Genomic DNA, 21793 nt, shown 5'->3' on the forward strand with positions numbered 1-21793 from the left:
AATAAACGCACATGCTAAATGTTAAAATAATAACTGAATGGACATTATTGACACTCCTTCGACATTGGCATATTTCAACTATGGATATTTCCATAAATATAAAATAGTAACTATGGTTCAACTATGGATATTTCCATAAATATAAAATCGTAAATCCCTTTTCCTGAACAGACCTCTTTATCTCTTTGTTAATCTCACCACCACGATACCATCTATATTTTATAGTTAAATATTAAAAGCACGTTTTTACTTAATAATTCCATCTCTTGAAATAGTTGAATGTCGCCTCACCAAGTTTCTCATTGCATAAAAAAAAGAGATCCTAAATTTAAATTTTTCCAGACCCTTATTTGCCTTCTCTATTAAATATTTTGACGCTTTTGTTTTAGACCAAAATCCACTTCTTCATGCACAAATGAGAATATTTAAATAATAAAATCACGCTTTCATCTAACAGTATAAAGTTTTACTTTTCAAAACAGTAGGTGATGATCTCACAAAATTTTTTACTGTCTGGAATTAAAAATAGAGACTAATTTGTCTTAAACTTTCTAACAATACTTTGTGACCCCCACCGTCCTGTTACGATGGAGTTGATCGCCGTCACCCTCCGGGGTATCCGGAAGTCAAGAAATAACTTAGTATTTTGGGGTGAAATACCACGCGCAGTTACTTTAATTGATGAAGCGGAAGCTTTACTTGAAAGCTATAGCAGATGGAGCTCTAAAGATCGAAACTTGATAAAGACAAAGACACGCACACCCGCTCGTTGGGTTCCGCCCAAAGCCTCAGAGTTGAAGTTGAATGTCGATGCTTCGGTAGGTGAAGCCGAACTAGAAGGAGCAATTGCAGGAGTTCTCGGGGATTCCAATGGGTCTTTGGTTGATGGCTTTTCCACGAAAATCCCATCCCGTGCAGCGTCGCTTGCTGAAGTGCGAGCCCCAGTTGAAGGGTTGAAGATGCTAGAAGATAAGGAAGAGATCTGCAAAAAGCGGATTCGTGTAACAGTGGAGTCCGACTCCCTAGATCTAGTTCGTGCGGTCAACAGGGAGATGGAAGCAAGCTGGGAAGCAAAAGCTCTCATTTTTCAAGCCCAACAAATCTTAGCCCGTCTCCACCACATATCTGTGGCCCATTGCAAGAGAACAGGGAACCAAGTTGCTGATTGGGTCTCAAAGACGCACCGTTGATTTGGAATTCCGACCCACTGGTGCTCTTCCCCACCTCAACCCTTATGGGATTTATTGTGTGTTGATGCTCCTCGTTTAGCCTCTTATGTACGAGACTCTATTTAGTAGCAATGCCAGTTTTTTTCCGACCAAATATATATATATATTTGGCCTCTAGAATAATTTGCTGCCTCTTCAATGCCATCAAAATTCACTCACTTCAATTACTTCAGAAAATGCAATGGCTAACATACAATAAAGTAGCTCTTTCCTTTCCTTATGAACTGTTAAAATTAAAATCACTATCACCTTAAATTAGCCGTCATCTTTGTTTTTTCAATTCTTTAATTAAACAATAATGGGACATGTCAATGATTAAGAATGGATTCAAATTGAGAAAGAAGCAACACTTTGGTAAGCACAAAAGAGTGTCGGACGAGTTCACAAGATCCAAAAGCATGTAGAGATGGTGTGGGAAACCGTAGGAATGGGATCTCATATCTGGTCAACCCTCATTACTAAATTCCCCGCCATTGCTCTGATTATTCTATGGACGTCTTGTATTATTCGTTTAAAATAGTTGGTTGAGTTGGACTCGAAATGATTAAAGATTGGCAATTTATCCGATTCAATTGGAAATACTTAGATAGTCTTCTCGGTAATGTAATAATTAAGGGACGCTGTGGACAATTGGAGATGTCGAAAAGTTACATGCGGTGCAATTGCATATGGGTTTGACTAAGAGCTCAATATTTAAATAGTAATTATAGTCAATTGCACCATGTAATAAATAAATGAGGTTAACGATCCAATAAAATCAGGACTTCGTCTCCTAGGCCAAGCCTCACGCCTCCCCCGGGTGTTCACTAGCTTGGAGCTAGAGCTTTCCTAATCTGCTCTTGTATCATTCCCATTTGTTCCTGTACGTCTGCATTCATCTAAATCCATTTTCTACATTGTTAGGTTGTTTTTCATGTTTTCTACTAGAGATGAGCAAAATTTGCTTTCCTCCATTCCCTTCTAAATTCCGCAACCAGCGTAGCTTTTCTTCTTACTGCTCCCATGGTTCCTAAAACCGAAACCTGCAACTTTAGGCTACACGTATATTTGGCAAACCAGTTTTGTCACTAGTTTCATTGGACTGCCCGAAGATCGGATTATATCGGACCGAAAACTGATCACCCCAATTTTGTACACACTCATTTCATGTTTCCTTTTTTGCTATAATTGCAATAGATTTAGGACTTTTCTGATAATTCTCTCCAAAATATAGGGTTAGTAAAATAAGAACCCCGATTCAGGATTTGATATTACAATCCTCAGTGTAATGCGATAAATCTTAGGCTATATTTGGTTTTCCGAATTTCTAGTTAGGATAGGACTGAATAGGATAGGATAAGAAATCCAATGATTTTGTCACATACTATCTGCTGTTTGGTGAACTACGGATTTAAAGTCGGATAAGCAGAGGCAAAGCACTGCTGAGATCAACTCTATTTTGCTGAAACATGAAGATACTTTATAAATGATTCAATGATGAGTTCTAATGAGTGAATTATTCTTGAGCAGAGTTTGTACCATTTGAATTTGGGCACAACATTGACGAAGTAGACCCCATGGAGTTGGGGATCTCAATTTAGAGTTGAGAATGACCTGTTGGCCTTGCTCATTGTTTTGTTGAGTGAGTAAACAAGTGCTGAACAATCTAATTATTTTGCCTCTTTTAGCAAGTTGAAGATGCACTCATGCAGATCATCTAAGAGAGCCATTTTGGATGTTGAGACTTCTTTTGAAAGTTCATGATCAATCTTGAGCTTTTCATAATGGGGTAGAACTCTTTCGAATGTTGGAAAGGTTCAAGCGGTTAAAGAACAAGGAACATGATCTCATGTATTGCCAAACAATCAATTAATGAATAAGGTCGTGGAGATACCTAGCTTTGCGGTTGGAGACCCCAACCTGGCGTCATCCAAAAGATGGCCCACTTGATAGTTGCCACCGCCGAAGAGGGCCCCCCACTAGAGAGGTGAGATAAGCAACGGAGAGGCAGTCCAACACGGAGAAGAGGTAGTGGCTGTGAGAAAAATCTAATTCTCCTCGTGTCCGGCCCTTGATAAATTCTATCCTGGTCTATCTTATCCCTTCCCCCGGGATTATTTTATCTTGTATATATCCCATTTATCCTATCCTGGACATCAACCAAACATAGGATAGGACAAAACATATCCTATCCCGGCTTATATCTTGACAACCAAATGCAGCCTTAATATTTACATCGTTGATGTAACCTACTCTTGAGATTCGTTCCTTTGTTTCATATATTTCTACTAGTCCTCACATTCTCAAAAATTCAACTTCATGCACCCCTTGTTCTCGATATTTTCTTCACATAGAGAGCAATCGCGAAGCCAAATATCACCTGTCCCTTGGAAAAATTATTAAAAAGTCTTAAGTACATTTCCATTCAGCCAATTCAGTCATAAACGCTTTAATTTGGCCAATTTAGTCCTAAACCTTTTGTTATTCTCGCCAATTTTGGTCGGAAATTATTGATGTGAAAGCCAACCATCTTGTGAAGCTTTGCCGACACTAACATAGATAATTTTTTTTATAGTTTTTTATTAATTTTTATTTTATTTTTTTCTCTTCTCTCTCTCTCTCCTCTCTCTCTCTCTCTTTTGTTTTCCTCTTCTTTCTCTATCGATCACTAGGCCTTAGTGATGGCCACAATCGACGACCGGTTGCCAACTTCGGGCGATTGTGGCACATAGGTTGTTCGGCGTCCACGTCAATGATTTCAAGCCAAGATTGGCTGGAAGGACCAAATTAACAAATTTTCAAGAGATTTAGATCTAAATTGGCCATTGAAAGGTTTAAGACCGAATTAACACAAGTTCAATAAGTTTAGGATTTTTTGGATAAATTTTTTCGATCCCTTGAAAGGCAATGGCCAATCTTCTTTCATTAAATCTTGCGCGATTTGCTTATTTTAACAAAGTCGTGGTTCAAATTCAGGTTGTTTTTGGATTTGTTGGTGATCGCAACACGGGAGAATCGACCACAAATTGGATTTCATGAAGTTATCACTTTTGTTACTGCCTAATTAGAATTTATTTCCCAAACTTTTCTTGTCTAAAAAAAAAACCCTCAAATTTATATCTAGTCCAAATCTACCCCGAACTTTTTTTTTTGTCTTATAAAAAACCCCCAACTTTCAATTTAGTCCCGAATCTGCCCCGAACTTTAGGTTTAGTCCAAAACTATCCTGAACATTTTTTTTCTACGAAAAAATTCACCAATTTTTATTCTAATCTCAAATATACCACCATTAACCCTATGTTCAAAAATCGTCATTAGTCATCCTTAACTTTAATATTTGTGCAAAGTTTCATTTTGGAGAATTTCAACAATTTTTATCGGGTGAATTTGTTATTCACATGGAAATGCCATGTTGGTTCATACATATCGCTTCATTTATTTGCCGATGTGGATTTTCTATCAACATGGAAGTGCCCTGTAAGGTTGGAATTGGATTGCGGGTTAAATTTGAAAATAACTTGAAATTTTGTTAATTTGTTTAGACAAATCTGGGCAAATTTGGGATTGGACCTGAAGTTTGGGGTTTTTTCTGAAACAAAAAATATTTTGGGATAGATTTAGGATTGGCCCTTAAATTTGAGGTTTTTTTTTTAGATAAAAAAGAGTTTCGGGGTAGATTTGGGACTGAACCAAAAGTTGAGGTTTTTTCTAAGACAAAAAAAGAGTTCGGGGTGGATTTAGGACTGGACACAAAGTTGAGGGTTTTTTAAGGAATTAGGTCTTTCAAAATTTTAGAAGTTTTCTTATTATCAAATATTAGAATAAAAATTGATAAAAACAAACTACGGGCATAACTTAAAAACATTGAACATACATATGTGGAAAGAAAAAATTAATCTAAGATTTGCACTACTTTGAGTAGTAGTTTGTAAGATGGAAAAGACTCAAATTTTAAAACTGAAATATGTAAAATAAAAAAGAATGATTATTTAGGCATTTGCCAATCGATAGAATATTTATGAAATAACTAATAACGAATGCTTTAAGAAAGAGAATAGTAATTATGATCAAGTAGGACCCTTTGATTTACTTAATATTATAGATGAAGTTATCAATTTTGTCTTGACACTTCCAGTAGGAATATCCTGTTAAATTTCTCTCGAAATTTAAGTTTTTCAAACCCACCCCCACAACACACACACACACACACAAACCCCCCGCGTCCCCTTTTTTTTCCTCTTTTTGGTTGTTAATGAGATTTCAAGTTTTCAACCGTGTATTCTTAAATTATAGCAGTGTTGGACGAGGTGCCCGGCACATGATCTTGTCATATTACGCTTTAAATTTTCCACCGGTAGGACTTTGACCTTGCCCACTATTGTTGACTCCTCTCAGTCCCTGTGCACCTCCATGTTCTGATTTTTGGCAACTTCCTTCGTTTCCCATAAACTCGCCTTCAACCTCCCTGCATTGATCTTCCTCCGCTGAACAGCACTGTTCTTTGAGTGAATATAGCTGAGAGGATCGGCCCACAGATGGGATTCAACGGAAGTCAGGCTCTGATGATCATCCTTGCTTTGACTGTAGGAGGACAGTAAGTGCTCTATTTGGACTTCTGTTAGAGCTATCATTGACAGACAATGCACAAAAAAAAAAAAAAAATCCTCAGTTCCTGGACATGTTTGATGCAATTCGGCCTGCTTGTTCGATTTACAATCCTATTGTTGAGCCTCGATCAGATTAGAAGTTTGTAATTTGTGGCAGGGTTTTGAGACAATTCACAAAATGGAAGAGAAGGAGGGACTTGGAATTAAACTTGAGAACGGATGATGGGTCCGGAGAAGAGAAGGAACCACTAAGGAGGGACTTGGAGTCAACCTCGAGAACCGATGATTCATCTTGCGAAGAGTACGATGTGTTCCTGAGTTTTTGAGGACCGGATACTCGAAATGGATTCACCAATTGCCTCTACCATCGCCTGAGGGATGTTGGAATCCGCGTTTTCTTCGACAAGGAGGAACTTCGAGTCGGTGAACAAACTGGTGGAGTTCTTTTGAAAGCACTTGACAAGTCTCGAATTTACATACCTATCTTTTCTAAGGGTTTTGCTAACAGTTCGTGGTGTCTCTGTGAGGTTGCACACATGGTAGAACGCACCTCAGAATCAGATGGGAAGAAAAAGATACTTCCCATTTTCTACGATGTGGATTCTGACGATGTTAAGCTCAAAACCAAGTTGTATAAAAAAGCCATGGCCAAGCACGTGAAGAAGTTTGGCTCCGATGAATTGAAGCGGTGGGAAAATGCCCTTCTTGAGGTTGCACGCATACAGGGATGGGATCTTAAAGGCAAAGGGTAAATTTCCTCAACTTTCTATGGTTTTTTTTTTTTTTTGATAATCCAGGATCCGCCAGTCGTAATCGGGTCAACTCACCATCACCCGAAGGGCGGCGAAGACCCTTTCCGACGGCAACTATACCTGAAGGGAGGCTAGCCCCGCAGCCCACCAGCAAGGGCCCCCCACTTAAGTCCGAGAAACGCGTTGGGAGGGTTTTGAATCTTCGACCAGCTTACGCCTTAAGGTCAAAGAGCTCAAAGCTCACCAAACGCGCCATGCCCGTGGTGAGTCTCAACTTTCTATGGTTAATAAGCACAGTATTTACATTTCATTGAATGGAAGTTTGTCCCTCGAGATTCCCAAACATAAAGCATTTGGACAATTTTATTTAAGATTTGCATTAGAAGTTAATGAAAGGTAGAACCAAACAACCAAGAACCCGCATTAGAAAATGGCTGCTCTTTCTCAAAACACAACAAATGGGGTCAAACCCAACCCAGTCAAGGCATTTTTAAAACTCATGTCGGGTTAAGCCAATATGACCCGACAGCTCAGACCAACTTTTTACTTGATCATATTTTTCACTTAATTAACCATTTTACTTAACCGTATTACCACGATAAGTATAGTGGAAATTTTATACAATATCAAACTCGCGAGACATTGTTGAATTAATAGGACTACTGCAATTTTTAATATTATACCAAGACATGATTAGAGGTCATTCTAAAAAGATGACATGGTATGAAGAAATTGAACGCATATTTGTGAAAAGATAAAATACTTTCAAGATTTATACTGAAGTGGGAAATTTTCCTGCACTTTTTCTTTGGAAGTGCAGGAAGTTAATGCCCCCGAAAATTTCCAGTTCAGCTGATTGAAATAGCTGAGTTATGTATCTATGTGTTCCCTAGAGTCCTATAGCCTATCATGTCTTTGACTGAAACGAAATATGCACGATTTGCTGCAGTCAAGGAGAACAAATTGAATCGATTGTTGAAGAGGTTTCTCGTAAGCTTAATACAAGACGCGTGAGTGTGACTGAATTTTTGGTTGAAGATAACGCTCAAATGGAAGTCATAATGAAATTGTTGGATGTTGGCTCTGGTGGTGTATGTTATGTCGGTATGCATGGCATGGGTGGTGTTGGAAAAACAACTCTTGCCAAAGTCATGTTCAATAGACTATCTTCTCATTTTGAACATTGTAGTTTCCTTGAAGACGTTCGAGCATCATCACAACCTCATGGTGGCCTTATAGAATTGCAGAAAAAGCTCTTATCAGATTTGGCTGGTCATGGGATTGCTAACCAAATTAAAGATGTTGATGGTGGGATCAAGATGATAAAAAAAGCACTAAGTAATAAAGAAGTACTCATTGTTCTTGATGATCTAGACAAGAAAGAGCAACTCGAAAAACTAGCCGGAAAATCTGATTGGTTTTGTTCTGGCAGCAGAATCATTATCACAACTAGGGACAAAAGTATCTTAATGACTCAAGTGGTCTCATCGAGTAAAGAGGTCCTCAGCCAACCTAGAGGAATTTTGGGTTATGAAGTTTGTGGAATGAAATTTGATTTAGCCCTTTATCTGTTTTATAAGCATGCATTTAGAAGTGATTTTGCTATAGAAGAATATGATGCTCTTTCAAGAGAAATTGTTCGTACAGTAGGCATGCTTCCTTTGGCTGTCGTGGTGATAGGGTCCAATCTTTTTGAGTGGGGCAAAGATTTGGAGCACTTGGATAAAAGAGAAGTATAGGACGAGACGCTGAAGAAGTTAAGAGAAGGTCCTTTTGAGGATGTCCGAGATACTTTAATGATAAGTTATGAACGATTAGAGGATAAGCATCAAGAAGTATTTTTGGATATAGCCTGCTTTTTTATCAATGTCGACATAACATATCCAGTTATCATGTGGAAGGATTGTGGATATTTCCCTATTATTGCAATGAGTATTCTCTCTCAAAGGTCCCTGATCCAAATTAGAGATGATAAAAGGTTTTGGATGCATGACCAAGTCCGAGACTTTGGAAGATACATTGTTCTTCGAGTATATCCTCGCAAGTTTTGTAGGGTGTGGATTCGTGAGGATGCCCTGAAACTGTTGGATGGAAAAAAGGTAAACGGCAACTACATATGTTTGAAAATGTTTGTTGATAGAAGTTCTTTTAATTTTTCTTTCCCATTTAAGGCAACAATTTGGTTAAAATATGCATCCAATCGATAGCTTTGGTTAACGTCGCTTTAGTCTTGCCGGGGTTTCATCTTTGTGTCAAAGCTTCAAGTCAAAGGTCTCAAAGTTTGAAGAAAAAAAGAATAACAAAGAATAGTTCACGTGCGATCCCAGTAAAATGAAAAGAGAACTTGCTTTATCAAGAATTTTAAAATTATTTTCAACCCCAATTTTTAAAATAAACTAGGAAGAAATTTGAATTAAGATGCAAATTATATTTTCCGAAAAGCAGAAGCACAAAATATGATACCTTCAGACTAAAAAATTAGTTTATATAGAAGAGGAGGAAACAACTCCTTATTGGGAAAAAGGAAAAAGAAATGTAACATAGTTCCGGAAAGCGTATGTCACGAGCTCAACCATTGGACAAATTGTTTGACCGTGCTTTTGCGTCCTCTCTGTTGTAGCTCTGTAAATCATATGTTGGATGCTCAATATTGAGTCTTTGATATGCAGAGAAATGAAGATGTGGTAGCACTAAGCCTGACTTCCGATGGCTGCAATCGCAGCATTGCATCTGAAGAATTAGCCGCTTTACCGAATATAAGGTTTCTTCGAGTGAAAGGCCTTGATTTTTTCGGCAACTTCGAGAATCTTCTTTCAGAGCTAAGATGGTTTTCATGGGAAATTATGACTAAGGAATTTTACGCGAAAGGTTTCCGTTTTGATAATTTGGTTGTGCTAGACTTTTCAAGGAGCGACATTGAGGATGACTGGGGTGGATGGAGCCAAGTCCAGGTATGATATGCCTTATGCTATTCAGTATTCACCTTCTTTCCGTGTTTACGGATTATTGAATGCACGGTAGAACCATTTTGTGCAAGTCTAACATCTAGATTCGACCACAACCAGCTCAACATATCTGTAACGAAAGGAGAGGAAACTATAGACTAACGTGGCCACAGCATATAATCCCAGTAAATGATATGAGGAGCGGAATATCATTGTTGTTCCATATTTCATCCACACACTACAGACTGCTCCAGTATTCGAGCCACAAATAAATTTGATATGCGTCACATCCGTACGAGCCCGAACCATTAGCTCTGCTCACCAGTCCATAGTATAGCCCAAGCATCCATCGCTGCCTTGGTTTGTGGAAGTCAAGATTTACCTACTTTGGAGCTTGGAATTTGGATGCTTATGGATTTGTGTGCTCTTTATATTAATGTGTCTCTCTCCATTCATTACTTTAATCTTTTGAGTTGAACTTTCTAACATAATATCAAAGTCAATGCTACCCCCTTTTGCGGATATGCGCTAGTTTCAAGGGTTGTGGTTAATGCAATGGGTTTAGGATTTTTTTTTGGGTAATTTTTGTTAGTACTAGCATTATCACCTAGAGGGGGGTGAATAGATATTTTCAAGGAAATATAGAAATCAATGCGGAATATAAACAAATATGCTCCGAGTTTCATTCAAACAATGCTAGCTAGAAGATCTAAGATATTCTCAGATGTAATGGCATGCACAATTCTATTAGGAAAGTTTATAAACAAAGAGATAAAAGGATAGAGAATTGCACAGAGAGTTTACAATGGTTCGGCTTTGTTCAAGCCTATGTTAACTTCTTCATTCTGGTAGCCAATCGGCTGGATGCCACTAGTGAGTAGCTCAGAGGTTACAACTTGGTAAGCAAACTTCCCTTCTAACACTCTTACACTTAAATGGTCTCCTCTAAGTATTACAGTATTTGGACCAAATGTATGTAAAGAATGTGAAGCTTTCTTGATCTTGGTATTTAAAATTCTATTGTCTCATCGTATGCTCTTCACACTTGAGGAGTCCTTTTATACTCCTTCATCTTCAACTTCTCATTGCAAGATCTCCAAAGGATCATTCTTCGAACTTCTCGTTTGAACGGCATTATATACAAAGAATTTCGTAGTTGTTGAGGTCAACCAAGGAAAGAGTCTCCTGTAAGATCAAACCGCCCATATAATTATGATCTTGGGTTTCCATAGATAGAGTTCTTTATTAGGTGAGTCATCCTTGTCTCTCTTAATCCACGTCCTTGATTGATCTTCTTAATTGGAAATCTTCAAGGACGAATCATGCTTGATTTGCTAGCCATTATGATAATGTAATACATCAATTAAATCATATTGAATATATTTCTTGATAATCCGATCGTTGCACATAAAATACTCCCTCAAAACTTCAGTTATCAAAGAATGTCTTAGCTACCCACTTAACATATGAGCTCCATACAACGCCCGAGTCTCTTAGAACATCGTTTGAGCATTTCTTGCTAGATTTCATCTTGTGTAATCATTCCTTAACACTTGAATGTATATTAGAACAATATCCAAAACAAGTATTTCATTGCATTAACTTAGATATTAGAGAATTTAAATTGTTTTGTCAACTTCAAAATTAACTAGGGGTTTTTCCCGATAATTTTCACTATTAACTCACTAGAAGTAGCGGTTACTAGTGATATTTTAGAAACAAAAAACTGTCACTATATATTCTAGCAGCTTATGAATTTTACAACTTACTATCGCGCCACTAAGATTTAGTAATGAGTAATAAAATTATAAAAAGAGGACTTAATGATTTTCAATTACATTGAAGATACATGTTTACCATAGATGGAAGATTACTCCGTTCTCCCCGAAGGAAGTGCTAGAAGCGACCCGGTGCGCCATTTGCAAGTAAACGAGTGAGTATATTGAAACATAAAAACGGGGGAAAAGTACACTAGAAGGGCCATAACTTTTGTACGACGTTCACTTGAATGCCATAACTTTCAAAATGTACACTTAAGTACCATAACTTTCAAAAATCGTTCATTTGAGTGCCATGTTGACGTAGACGCCGGAAAAGCCGACGTGGCAGCCGGAAAACCGACGTGGCACGCCAGAAAGTTACTGTAGCACGCTAGGAAAGTTACCGTAGCAACCGGAAAGATGACCTGGCACGCTGGAAAAGTCACCGTAGCACTCAAGTGAACGATTTTGCTCCGACGTAGCGCTCAAGTGAATAATTTTTGAAAATTATGGCACTTAAGTGAACGTTTTCAAAGTTATGGCACTCAAGTGAACGCCGTACACAAGTTATGGCACTTCTAGTGTACTTTTCCCTAAAAACGGGAATAACAACTTCATAAAAAATCTAAGATGATTGATGTTTTTCACTCTTTTTAATTTCGCATTTTCTTTTTCTGCAGATGACAAAAAAATTAAAAGTTCTGGATTTAACAGATTGCACAAAGATGAAGAGGACACCCGACTTCTCCAATTTCACGTCTTTGGAGACGTTAGTACTTGCTCGGTGTTCCAACGTAATCACAATTCACCCCTCCATTTCTAAGCTTCAACTTCTGGAGACTTTGAATATCAAAGGGTGTGGTTCCCTTAGGGAGTTGCCTGAAGAAGACAGTTCTCTACAATCTTTGAAGCAGATCGTCATGCCCCAAAATTTTCAACCCTTGAAGCTTCCAGTGAGATTTGGCAATTTGAAATCTTTGTCGAGTTTGAGATTAAGCTACCACCCTAAGATCCGCCAACTTCCAGACTCAATTGGAGGGGCGGCAAATCTTACATGCTTAACTTTACGTGAGTGCGTGGGGCTAAAGGAACTTCCAAGCTCAATTGGGGAATTAAAAATGTTGGTAGAGTTGGATATATCAAACTCGGGCATAGTGGAACTACCCATTTCTATCGGAAATTTAAAGAAGCTAAGGGTGTTGACATTAAGTAGAACGAAGATAAAGGAGTTTCCTCATACTATTGGAGGACTTGAGATGCTTGAAAATTTAGATGCCTATAAATCTTGGGATTTGACAGATAAAAACTTGGAGGAAATTGGGAAGCTATCCCATTTGAAAAGACTGAACTTATCATTTACTAGTGTTTCTGGATTACCTCCAGAGATAACTTGTCTCCATCTCCATACACTTTCAGTGGGTTCAATTGACCTTCAACAAGTGCCGGCTCTTCCATCAAGCTTGAAATTCCTCGAGGTTCAAGCTATGGACTTCTCTCTTGTCCCTCATCCCTCAAGCATCACCGATTTAGAACATCTTGAATTATATAGGTTCACCAATTTAAAACATAGACATCACTGTACTAGGCGGGACTATGACTCAAAACTTAAAGCAGCTTTGATGAGGGAGCAACCATTGTTTCAGCTTCCATCTCATTTGTCGGTCTTGAAACTCAGAAGTATCAGTCCACTGCCACATTTTTCCAGCTTATCAAATTTGACAGTTCTGCATGTAATTGAATGTCCATTATCACAGCTATTTGTCACTCCATGTTTGGCACATTTGAGGGATCTCAACATAACAAGATGTGAATCCCTTGAGGAAATACTTGGTCTGTCACTCTTGAGGAGTCTGGAGCGCTTGGAACCGAAGGGCTTAAATAGCCTAGTTGAGATTCAAGGTTTGTCGGAACTGGAATCTTTGCAGTACCTCCTTATTTCCAGTTGTGACTCAATAGGAAAGTTACCCAACTTATCCAAGTTGGGTAGGCTACAACATCTAGAGCTAGAAGCTTGTCCAAACTTAAGAGCCATAGAGGGCATCAAGGGCTTAGAAAGCTGGGTGTGGGATAGTCGTGGCCGCACTGTCCTAGAAAAATTGTTGAATATCTCTAGCTCGACTTGGCTTTCTCACATTTTACCTATAACCGATGTGTTCTTGAGTTTTAAGGGATCGGACACTCATCATAGCATTGTCAGTTATCTTCACTCTAGGATGCTTTGGGACAGAATTTCTGTTTATAGTGATAACGATGACTTGAGGCCCAATGAAGGGATTGGGGAAAAGATTCTACAAGAACTCGCTAACTCCAATATCTACATACCCGTTTTCTCTAAAAACTATGCTTCTGGTCATTGGTGTCTCCGCATACTTGCCCACATGGTAAAATATACGTCAGAGTCAAAGGGCAAAAAAAGAATCCTCCCGGTTTTCTACGACGTGGAGATTGATGATGTTAAGCTCGAAACTGATTTATACAAAAGCGACCTAGACAAGCACTGGATGAACTTCGACCACAACGAAGTGAACTCATGGAAAGAGGCCCTAATTGAGGTCGCAGCAATGAGGGGTTTCGTCTTGGAAAATACCAGGTAATTCTGCTATTTTACCAGCAATTCATTAGGTAAATAAGTCATTGAATTGAACTTTCCCAACACAGTATTTCAAAGTTACCGCAATGCAACCCTTTTAATACAAATAGTGGTCCACTCAAACAAATTCATTCCTATAGAATAAGAAGTAGATCCTTCTCGTTTGTAACATCCGGAGGAACTCTGTGGTCGAATATACAGAATTGCATACTGGTACAGCCGCACATATTTTGTTTTCACTTGTTTTGATTTCTGAGTTAAAGATCTTCAGGTTAAAGTGGTTTGCGAAATCAAATTAACAATTAGACTGTCATTTTGATATCATTTAAATTTCTGTCTGTCCAACTAAAATGAGCTGTCCTTCAAATTGTGCATTGCTGCAGCTACGAAGAAGTACTTCAATTGGTTGTTGCAGAGGTTTTTAGAGCAAGGAAATTGTTGGACGTTGACTCCTGAAGCCTTCTTTTGGTCAGTTGTCAGAGAGAAGATGAATGGATTTGCTATTGATGTAATGAAATTCTCCCGAACTGCATTCTGTTTCTATTGCTTGGAGGATCTAGATATTTCATTTGGTAATGAAATTCTCCCCAACTGCATACCAGTGACCTCCCACGCTTTGTTAGATGGTTAGAAAAGGGTGCTCTGCAAACAAAAGAAAAGGAGCTTCCATACACGGTTGGGAAAACTTGAATTGCTGGGGGAGTTGGATTGGCAACTGTTAAAGATTGTTAATCTACCTGATTTAATTGGAAATCTCAAAAGAAATGAAACTGACTAGGTGAAGAATTGATTGTTCATCCATAAGAATGATACCTGATGCTATTGTTCATTCACCGTGAATAATTGACTGTTCATACAAATCTGACAGGTGAAACCTTTGATGAAATTGGGAGACCATCCTGGCTGTTCGAGGATCCTGGGATTACCCTCATAGAAGTTATGCATGGATTTCCCACGATGATTTGTTCTCTCACCCATGTCCATAAACTGTTTTCCGGACGGTTACTGTGGAATTTGACAGCCACCGGGAGCTTCTTTAATCTGTCTTTGTTTTGATGCATCTGCTTCCGGTTTGTTCATGGCCTCATGAACTGGTCAATTTAGATTTTCTGGACATATTTGACATTTCCTTTGACCAATATCCACCTGCTTCCATGTACTTTGAAAGCTTCTGATTTCCCCCCACGTGGCATTATTTTTGTTAATATCTAAAGCCGAAGTGGCTTGCCAAAGGCTCAGTCATTAAGGGCACGCATGGTAACCGTGATGCCACGAAAATTCATTATTTGTAAAGTGTTTGAATTAAATAAAAAGTATTAATATTGAATTTTAGTCTATATAAGTTTTGGATCATAATGACGTAAGTGACGATTATTGGACGATTCCTGAAGCGTCGGTTAGATTAGATTAGGTTTCGAAAATCTGAGTCATTGCGATTTAGGATTTAAATCCTCGCGCCCAAGCCTAACACTGACTGAGTCCGGCCTGCGAAAAGACCAAAATGCCCTCCGTCCAAAAAGTAAAAAAAATCCGTTTAGTCTTGAAAGGCCAAATTACCCTTTTGTCCCTCTCTTTTATTCACTAGAGTCCAAAAATTTCAAATCTTCTTAGTGGGCCTCTCCTTGTCAACCCCACCACCAACCTATCCAATCAAAGTCAATCTCCCACCCACTCTCTCTCTCTCTCTCTCTCTCTCTCTCTCTCTGTTCCTCGCACGACCCCCCCTTCTGCCGAACACTCCTCCTCCTTCATTTGCCCATTTTGTGCAACTACCATCTCCAGCTTTCTCCATCCGCCACTACTCGCCACTCCGCCTTTGTCCGACTGCCACGCGCCGCCTCGAAAGCCATGAGACAACTCCCAGAAGACCTCGATTTTAGTTTGCTCTGTTTTGCGTCGCCCGACCCCACGGTTGCTGCAGTTGCTCCAACCTCACTCCGACCATTTCCAACCACCACCCACCACCATGCCATCCTCCCTCAGACCCCTAGGCTCCTACACGACCGTCACCAGCTGCCATAGAACCGCAGATTAGCCCAACGAGCAGACATGCTTTGTTTCTATCTCAGTTCCCTGTTCTGATTCTGAAGGTGTCTCAGCCACCTTCGCCACTCTTTGCCGGTCACCAACCGCCCCTAGTGGACACCCTCAACCCTCGTCATCCCCCATGGCCAGTGGAAGCTATCAGACGCCTGTGGAGCTCGAAACACCCCCGGAACTGCCTCCCCTGCTCTGACCTGACTCCCTTGTTTTGGCCCTGAAGCCGTCCTGCCGTAGCTTCGCCACCTCCTCCGAATCCCCCAAGCTGCGTACCACCAGCCTGAGTCACGCCGGAACCGCTACCCTCTCCCATTGGTCCCGTGAACCCCGCGACCCCGAGGCCCAGCCCTTACCAAATCGCCAACCACTGCCTCTGAACTCCAGCTACCTCCTCCGCCATTTCTAGGAGCCCACGTGCCACCGCCGACCTTCTGTGCCACCCTTGACCAGCCCCCGTAACCCTAGAACCCCGGAACTGTGAGCCACCCGTAGGCCGCCATCGCTTTCGTTCTCATCGCCCGAGCTCGTTAGTTGTGAGTTAAACTCCTAAACCTTGATTAGGGCGCTAATTGCGCTCAAGGTTAGTTAATTAGCTTGTTAGGGTGTTTATGTAGTTTAATTAGGTCGGATTAGTTCAAAACTTGGTTTAGAATAAATGACCGTAATTGATTAAGTTAGTTGATTAGCTAGGTCGCCTGTGGCTAATTGAGAATTACAATTGATTGATTGCGATTGTTTGATCGCGAGCAAGCGATAGCTTAGAGACGAGTGTACGATCAATTGTCGATTGAAATTGGAGTTGATAGCGGAATCGACCAGCTTCGTTTGATTAATCGTCTCTTGAATTGTTTGATTTGAATGTGTTGATCAACCGTTGATTGTCATGGGTGTGGGTTTTGGGGGCTAATTGCCTCGGGTTGCTGGAAAAGTCGGTTGATAAAATTGTGCATTCATGAGACCACGTGTAAAATCGAATTGCATGTTTTAGCATGAAATCGGCCTTGGGCCTGGTCTTTGAGCATGCATGAATGAGCACTCTACTAAATTCAAAGAAATGAAATGGCTAGATGTCGAATTGCTTAAGTGGTCACGTGGTTGGAAATTTCGATAATCATTGTCTTCTGATTGATCGATCCCGACAATCATTGTCTTCTGATTGTTGGATGCGTGTCGATCATTATCTTATGGCTATTTGTTAGTCGGTCACGGCTTGTGAATGACCGAAACCCTTATCGGGATTCATGTTAGTTTTGTGTCGTATCGACAATCATTATTTTCTGATTGGTCGAGCGAGGTCACATGGACTATCAGAAGCCATTGCAAGAAGTAACGGACGATGCTTAGTCACGCCAAGAGAGCACCAACTAACTAGTGTGCTAGACCTACGGGTCGTATCCGTTAATAAGTGAACTATGTGTGTGGTGTCCTGTGCATGCAAGTGATATGATGCTTTGCCAATGAATTGATTGAATTGACTATCATGTCATGTTTACATCGCATTATATGTGACTTTTGGAGGATAAGCATGCATGTGATTGAGATATTTGTTACGTGATGTTCTAATTGCTTGTTAGGACGTTTTGAACGAATCAACACCCTAGCCAGGCTTAGGTATTGACTCATTGAGATTTATTTCTCATTTCGTTGTATAACCATTTCAAGTCCCAAGTGATGGAACGTCCTAACCGATTCGGCGTCCCTACCAACCAGAATTTTTGTATTATCCACTATGAGGAAGTGCCCTCAAGATGGGTCTGGGAGTAGCATGTCACTCGGATATGGGTTGATGAAGGGTTGCCGCATCTAGTGCTACATCTCTTTAATGCTTGATTTTTGAATGACCATGGTGTACTCCATGGCCCGCTACGGGGATTTGAGGAACCACCTAACCCGCGCCCTTATGTCTCATCTTAGGATCTCATGGACTTGGATATGTCAAATGGGGAGGTAGTGGACCCCAAGTCAGACATGGAGTCAAAGCCCTCTTCGGGTCGGGGTTCTAGGGCTTAGACGTGGTCGCCTTTTTTTTTTTTAGCCCTGTGGATGCTAAGGCGAGGGTTGTTATGAGATTTTTAGAATAGATAAGAGTTAACATTACTCGACCGTGTATCTTTTTGAGGTCCTAAATAGTCGTTCCGAAGTATGGGATTGTATATGTTAGTTGGTAGCTTAATAAGGTTAAGAATCATCTATTCTTGTTATAAAATGAAATTTTCTTTTACTTGAATGTTGTGTTTGTCTCCTTCTTTACTATTCTTGTATGTTGGTTTGTCCGGGAGAGTTCATGTTTCTGCATGCGTGGTAATCGAGTAGGTCGATAGTGTGCATAGAACACTATCCTTCATGACCTAAGGGTGTTTTGGTAGGAATGTCACGAGCTCAAGAGTCAGGGCGTGACAAGAACACTTTTACTTTAAAAATTAACTTCCGACCAAAAGTTGAATTTTCTACTTCTCTTCAAAAGCAGAAGTTGATTTTTCTACTTGAGCTCCGGAAGTTATTTCTAATAAGAGAAATTCATTTGGTAATAATTGCAAATTTCTACTTCTGAAATATTATTAATACAAAATCTTCTATGAAAATTTATTATTGGTGGCTGAAAAAATTTTACTTCATTTTTGAACTTTTTAAATTTCTTTAAAATAATTTTTATTATTAAAAATATTATTTATTTTTTACTTCGACGGTCTAAGACGATGACTCGATAGCGGTGGTTGGCGGCAATCATGTCCGGCAAAGATCGGCGATTGGTGGCAATTACGGCTGAAGGTGGTCGGGGGCGGCCGACGAAGGTCGACGGTGGTCGGCGGCAGCGGTGATTGACAATGGTCGCAGGCGGCGATGGGTGGCAGCCGGCGATGGGTGGCAGCCATCAATGGTTGGCGGTAGGCGGTGGTTGGCCATCGAGGGTGGTTAGCAAGTGGTGGCAATGGGAGGCGGCCAGCGGATGTCCGTGGTAGGCAAGGGTAGGCAATGGGAGGTGGTTGGCGGTGGTCGTGGGAGGCAGCCGGTGGGGGTCGGTGATGGACGACGGCCAACAATGGTCCGCGGAGGAGAAGGTCGGTGGAGGTGGGTATGATCGAAAAGAGGGTGAGGGTGTAATAAAAAAAAGGGTGAGCCAAGAAATACTTCTTGAGTTGGAGAAGCTTTTTTTAAAACTTCTCAAATTAGAGGAAAAACAACTTTAGAAGTGGAAATTCACTTTAGAAGTAAAAATTTCTTTTAAAAGTAAATTTTTTTATCAAACAAATTTCTGCTTCGGAAGTTAAATTACCTAACGAATTTCTACTCTAGAAGCACTTCTGGAGCAAAAACCCACTTTCAGAAGTGTTATCATGCACACCACAATTAAAAAAGATAAAGTTCAAAAATTAAAAAAGAAAAAATGCAAACTTAATTAGATCAAAAAATAAAAAAAATCTAAAGATAACTCTGCCTCACCATCTCCACAATGGTCGGCGAAGGTGGGGGATGGCCAGTTGGGGTTACTACGACTAAACATTTTTACATAGCCTAGAGACTAAATTGAACAAACATCAAAAGTCTAAGGATCACATTAAAAACTTAAAATTTTATGGACAACATTGCACATTAAGCTAAAGTTCAAAAACTGCATTAAACAAATTTAAAGTTAAAGGACCATATTACATGTTGAGACAAATTTCAAAAAATATTTATGTCATCTACCCAATCGTGTAAGAGAAATCACAAAAATTTTGGAGTGGGGTCAAATCTTACTAAATGGAAAGAATCTTGTGGAGTCTCAAAAACGGAAAAAAAAAAATCATGTAGAGAATGGACAATATTTACAATCTTTTATATTTTGGGATATAGCGTGATTTTTCACTAACGACGACAAAATATTTGCAGTTGTCAAGTGGGAAGATTGTGATTACTAACCTCGCACTACAATTAGAGATGAAAATAGGTTTGGGATCCATGACCAAGTTTGGGCATTCATAGGGTACACTGTTTTTGAAGAATAATCTCATGAGTTTGGTTGGATGTGGATTCATAGGAAAGGCTCGAAACTATTTGAGAGAAAAGAGACAAATGAGAAGTGTTTGTGTTTGACAATATTTGGTGAAATATATTCTTCATATTTTCCTTTCCCATAGAAAGCAGCAAGTTTAATTATCAAATTTGAGTTGCCACTTGAGTGGTCATTTTTGTTTTAAATCGGCACTTAAGTGATGCAAAAAAAAAACAAAAAATTTAATACTGAAGTGTACGTCATACGAAATTTTTAGCACTTCTATTGTTGTTCCCCTACCAAAAAAAAAAAACTATCTCTCTCTATGTGCATGCGCACTTACGTTGACCGACCAATCCATAAGAAACAAAATCATGAAACTAAATAATTGCTTCCACTCCCCACTAACAATTGTCATTAGTGACGTAGACGTTGAACCATATTGAGGAGGTATGAACCCATTGTCCTATCCACTTGGTCCAATCACTCGAGCAAGGGCGAAGGAATTCAAGTAAGTGGTTGGCATCATGGTTTGTGATTTTTGGAGTAGAGGCGATTTTGGATCAAAGGCTGGCGAATTTCAAATGGGATCAAATTTGGTCAGTTGTTTGAAAATGTATCATTGATCAATACTCACCGCTATGCTGTGACCGAAGATGTTTTTTCTTTTTTTGGCATTTCGGGATCGTCTAGATGTGTTTTTAGCCATTTTCGTGACTTTATTTAAATTTACATAATTTAGTGGTATTTTCGTCAATTTACGGCTCCTAGGGTTAGCATTATATATAAGAAAGTTTTCGAGATATGAGATGGAGACATTAATTAGTGATTCATAATACAATTGAGAAGATGCTCCCTTCTCTGAGTTCTTTGACGACTTGACCTTATCAAGGTTCCCTTGTGGCGGTCGATCCGACTTATCGAATAAGATCACTAGTTCTCTTGTTCGTGGCATCTATAACGTTAGTTGGTTGACATGGGTTCGTCAACGGGTCACGCATATACCGAGGTTACCAATCACGGGTTCTATTGGGGGTCAAGGTTCGCAGTTCGCATTTTCTGGATCTCCGTAGAACGATCATCAATTTCGCAATGATTCACATCATCCGGTATCAGAGCTAGTTCTACAAGGTATAGTTATCCTAATTTTACTGTTTTCATTCTGCAATTTGAATTTTATTGAACTAGGGTTCCAAGTTGTTCTTGTTGCGGTTTTCAATTGTTTACGTTTTTCGGTTGCTTTCGGTATGCTACGATTGTAATTGAGTTCGTCAAAAAAAAAAAAAAAAAAAAGAAGCTTCGGCAAAAAAAAAAAGGTAGCAAGTCGAACAAAAAAAAAACGTTTCGGCAAAAAACAGCAGCAAGCCGAACCAAAAAAAAAATTGACAAGAAAAAAGGGTAGCAAGCATAACAAAAAAAAAAAGAATTAAGAAGACGACTCGTTTGTTAGTTAGACCGAATTGAAAAAAAAATCAGTAGTAAAAGTTGAGTTTGAATATGAAAATTAGTCGAAAGATGCTGAATTGTTTTGATCTTGCCCGGTGGGTTGGTCGATTGTTTTAAGGTGGTTGAGAGACTGGTTTCTAGTCCGATAAAGAGCTTGTGAGAAGGAAACGAGTAGTAAAAGGCAAGAGTGTGTGAGCTTAATTGTGGGAGGAAAAAGCCGAAATTGAGTTAAACACGAAGGGAGGGATAAACACCTTGAGCGAAACACGTGAGGGAGTGTTTGGTGAAGTTTCTTTATTTCTAATGTTTTCTTGCGGGTTTAAATCATGACATGCGATCAAGAAAGCGTGAACCAAAATGAGACCGGTTCTAAACAAAGAGATGATGCTATTTTGGAAGGCATCTAGCAGTTGAGATTGCAACATGAAGCACTTAGCACCCAAGTTGTGAGTTGTGAAACGATGCTTGATGG

At 39.5% G+C, this 21793-nt stretch overlaps 2 protein-coding genes and 1 pseudogene across 2 annotated transcripts in view; all 3 read left to right on the forward strand.

The window, feature by feature from the left end:
• LOC115729525 (disease resistance protein L6-like) overlaps window positions 1-21793 on the forward strand; it is a 160652-nt gene that overhangs the window by 74435 nt on the left and 64424 nt on the right. The gene's annotated exons all lie outside the window — the stretch shown is intronic.
• On the forward strand, window positions 588-1190 carry LOC115726385. The gene has a single exon (XM_030656232.2). It carries the CDS (start codon window positions 588-590, stop codon window positions 1188-1190), a length of 603 nt encoding a protein of 200 aa, XP_030512092.2.
• Window positions 5695-14486, forward strand: LOC115726379 (annotated as a pseudogene).

Source organism: Rhodamnia argentea, chromosome 4 (genome assembly GCF_020921035.1).
Source record: "Rhodamnia argentea isolate NSW1041297 chromosome 4, ASM2092103v1, whole genome shotgun sequence".
NCBI lineage: Eukaryota > Viridiplantae > Streptophyta > Magnoliopsida > Myrtales > Myrtaceae > Rhodamnia > Rhodamnia argentea.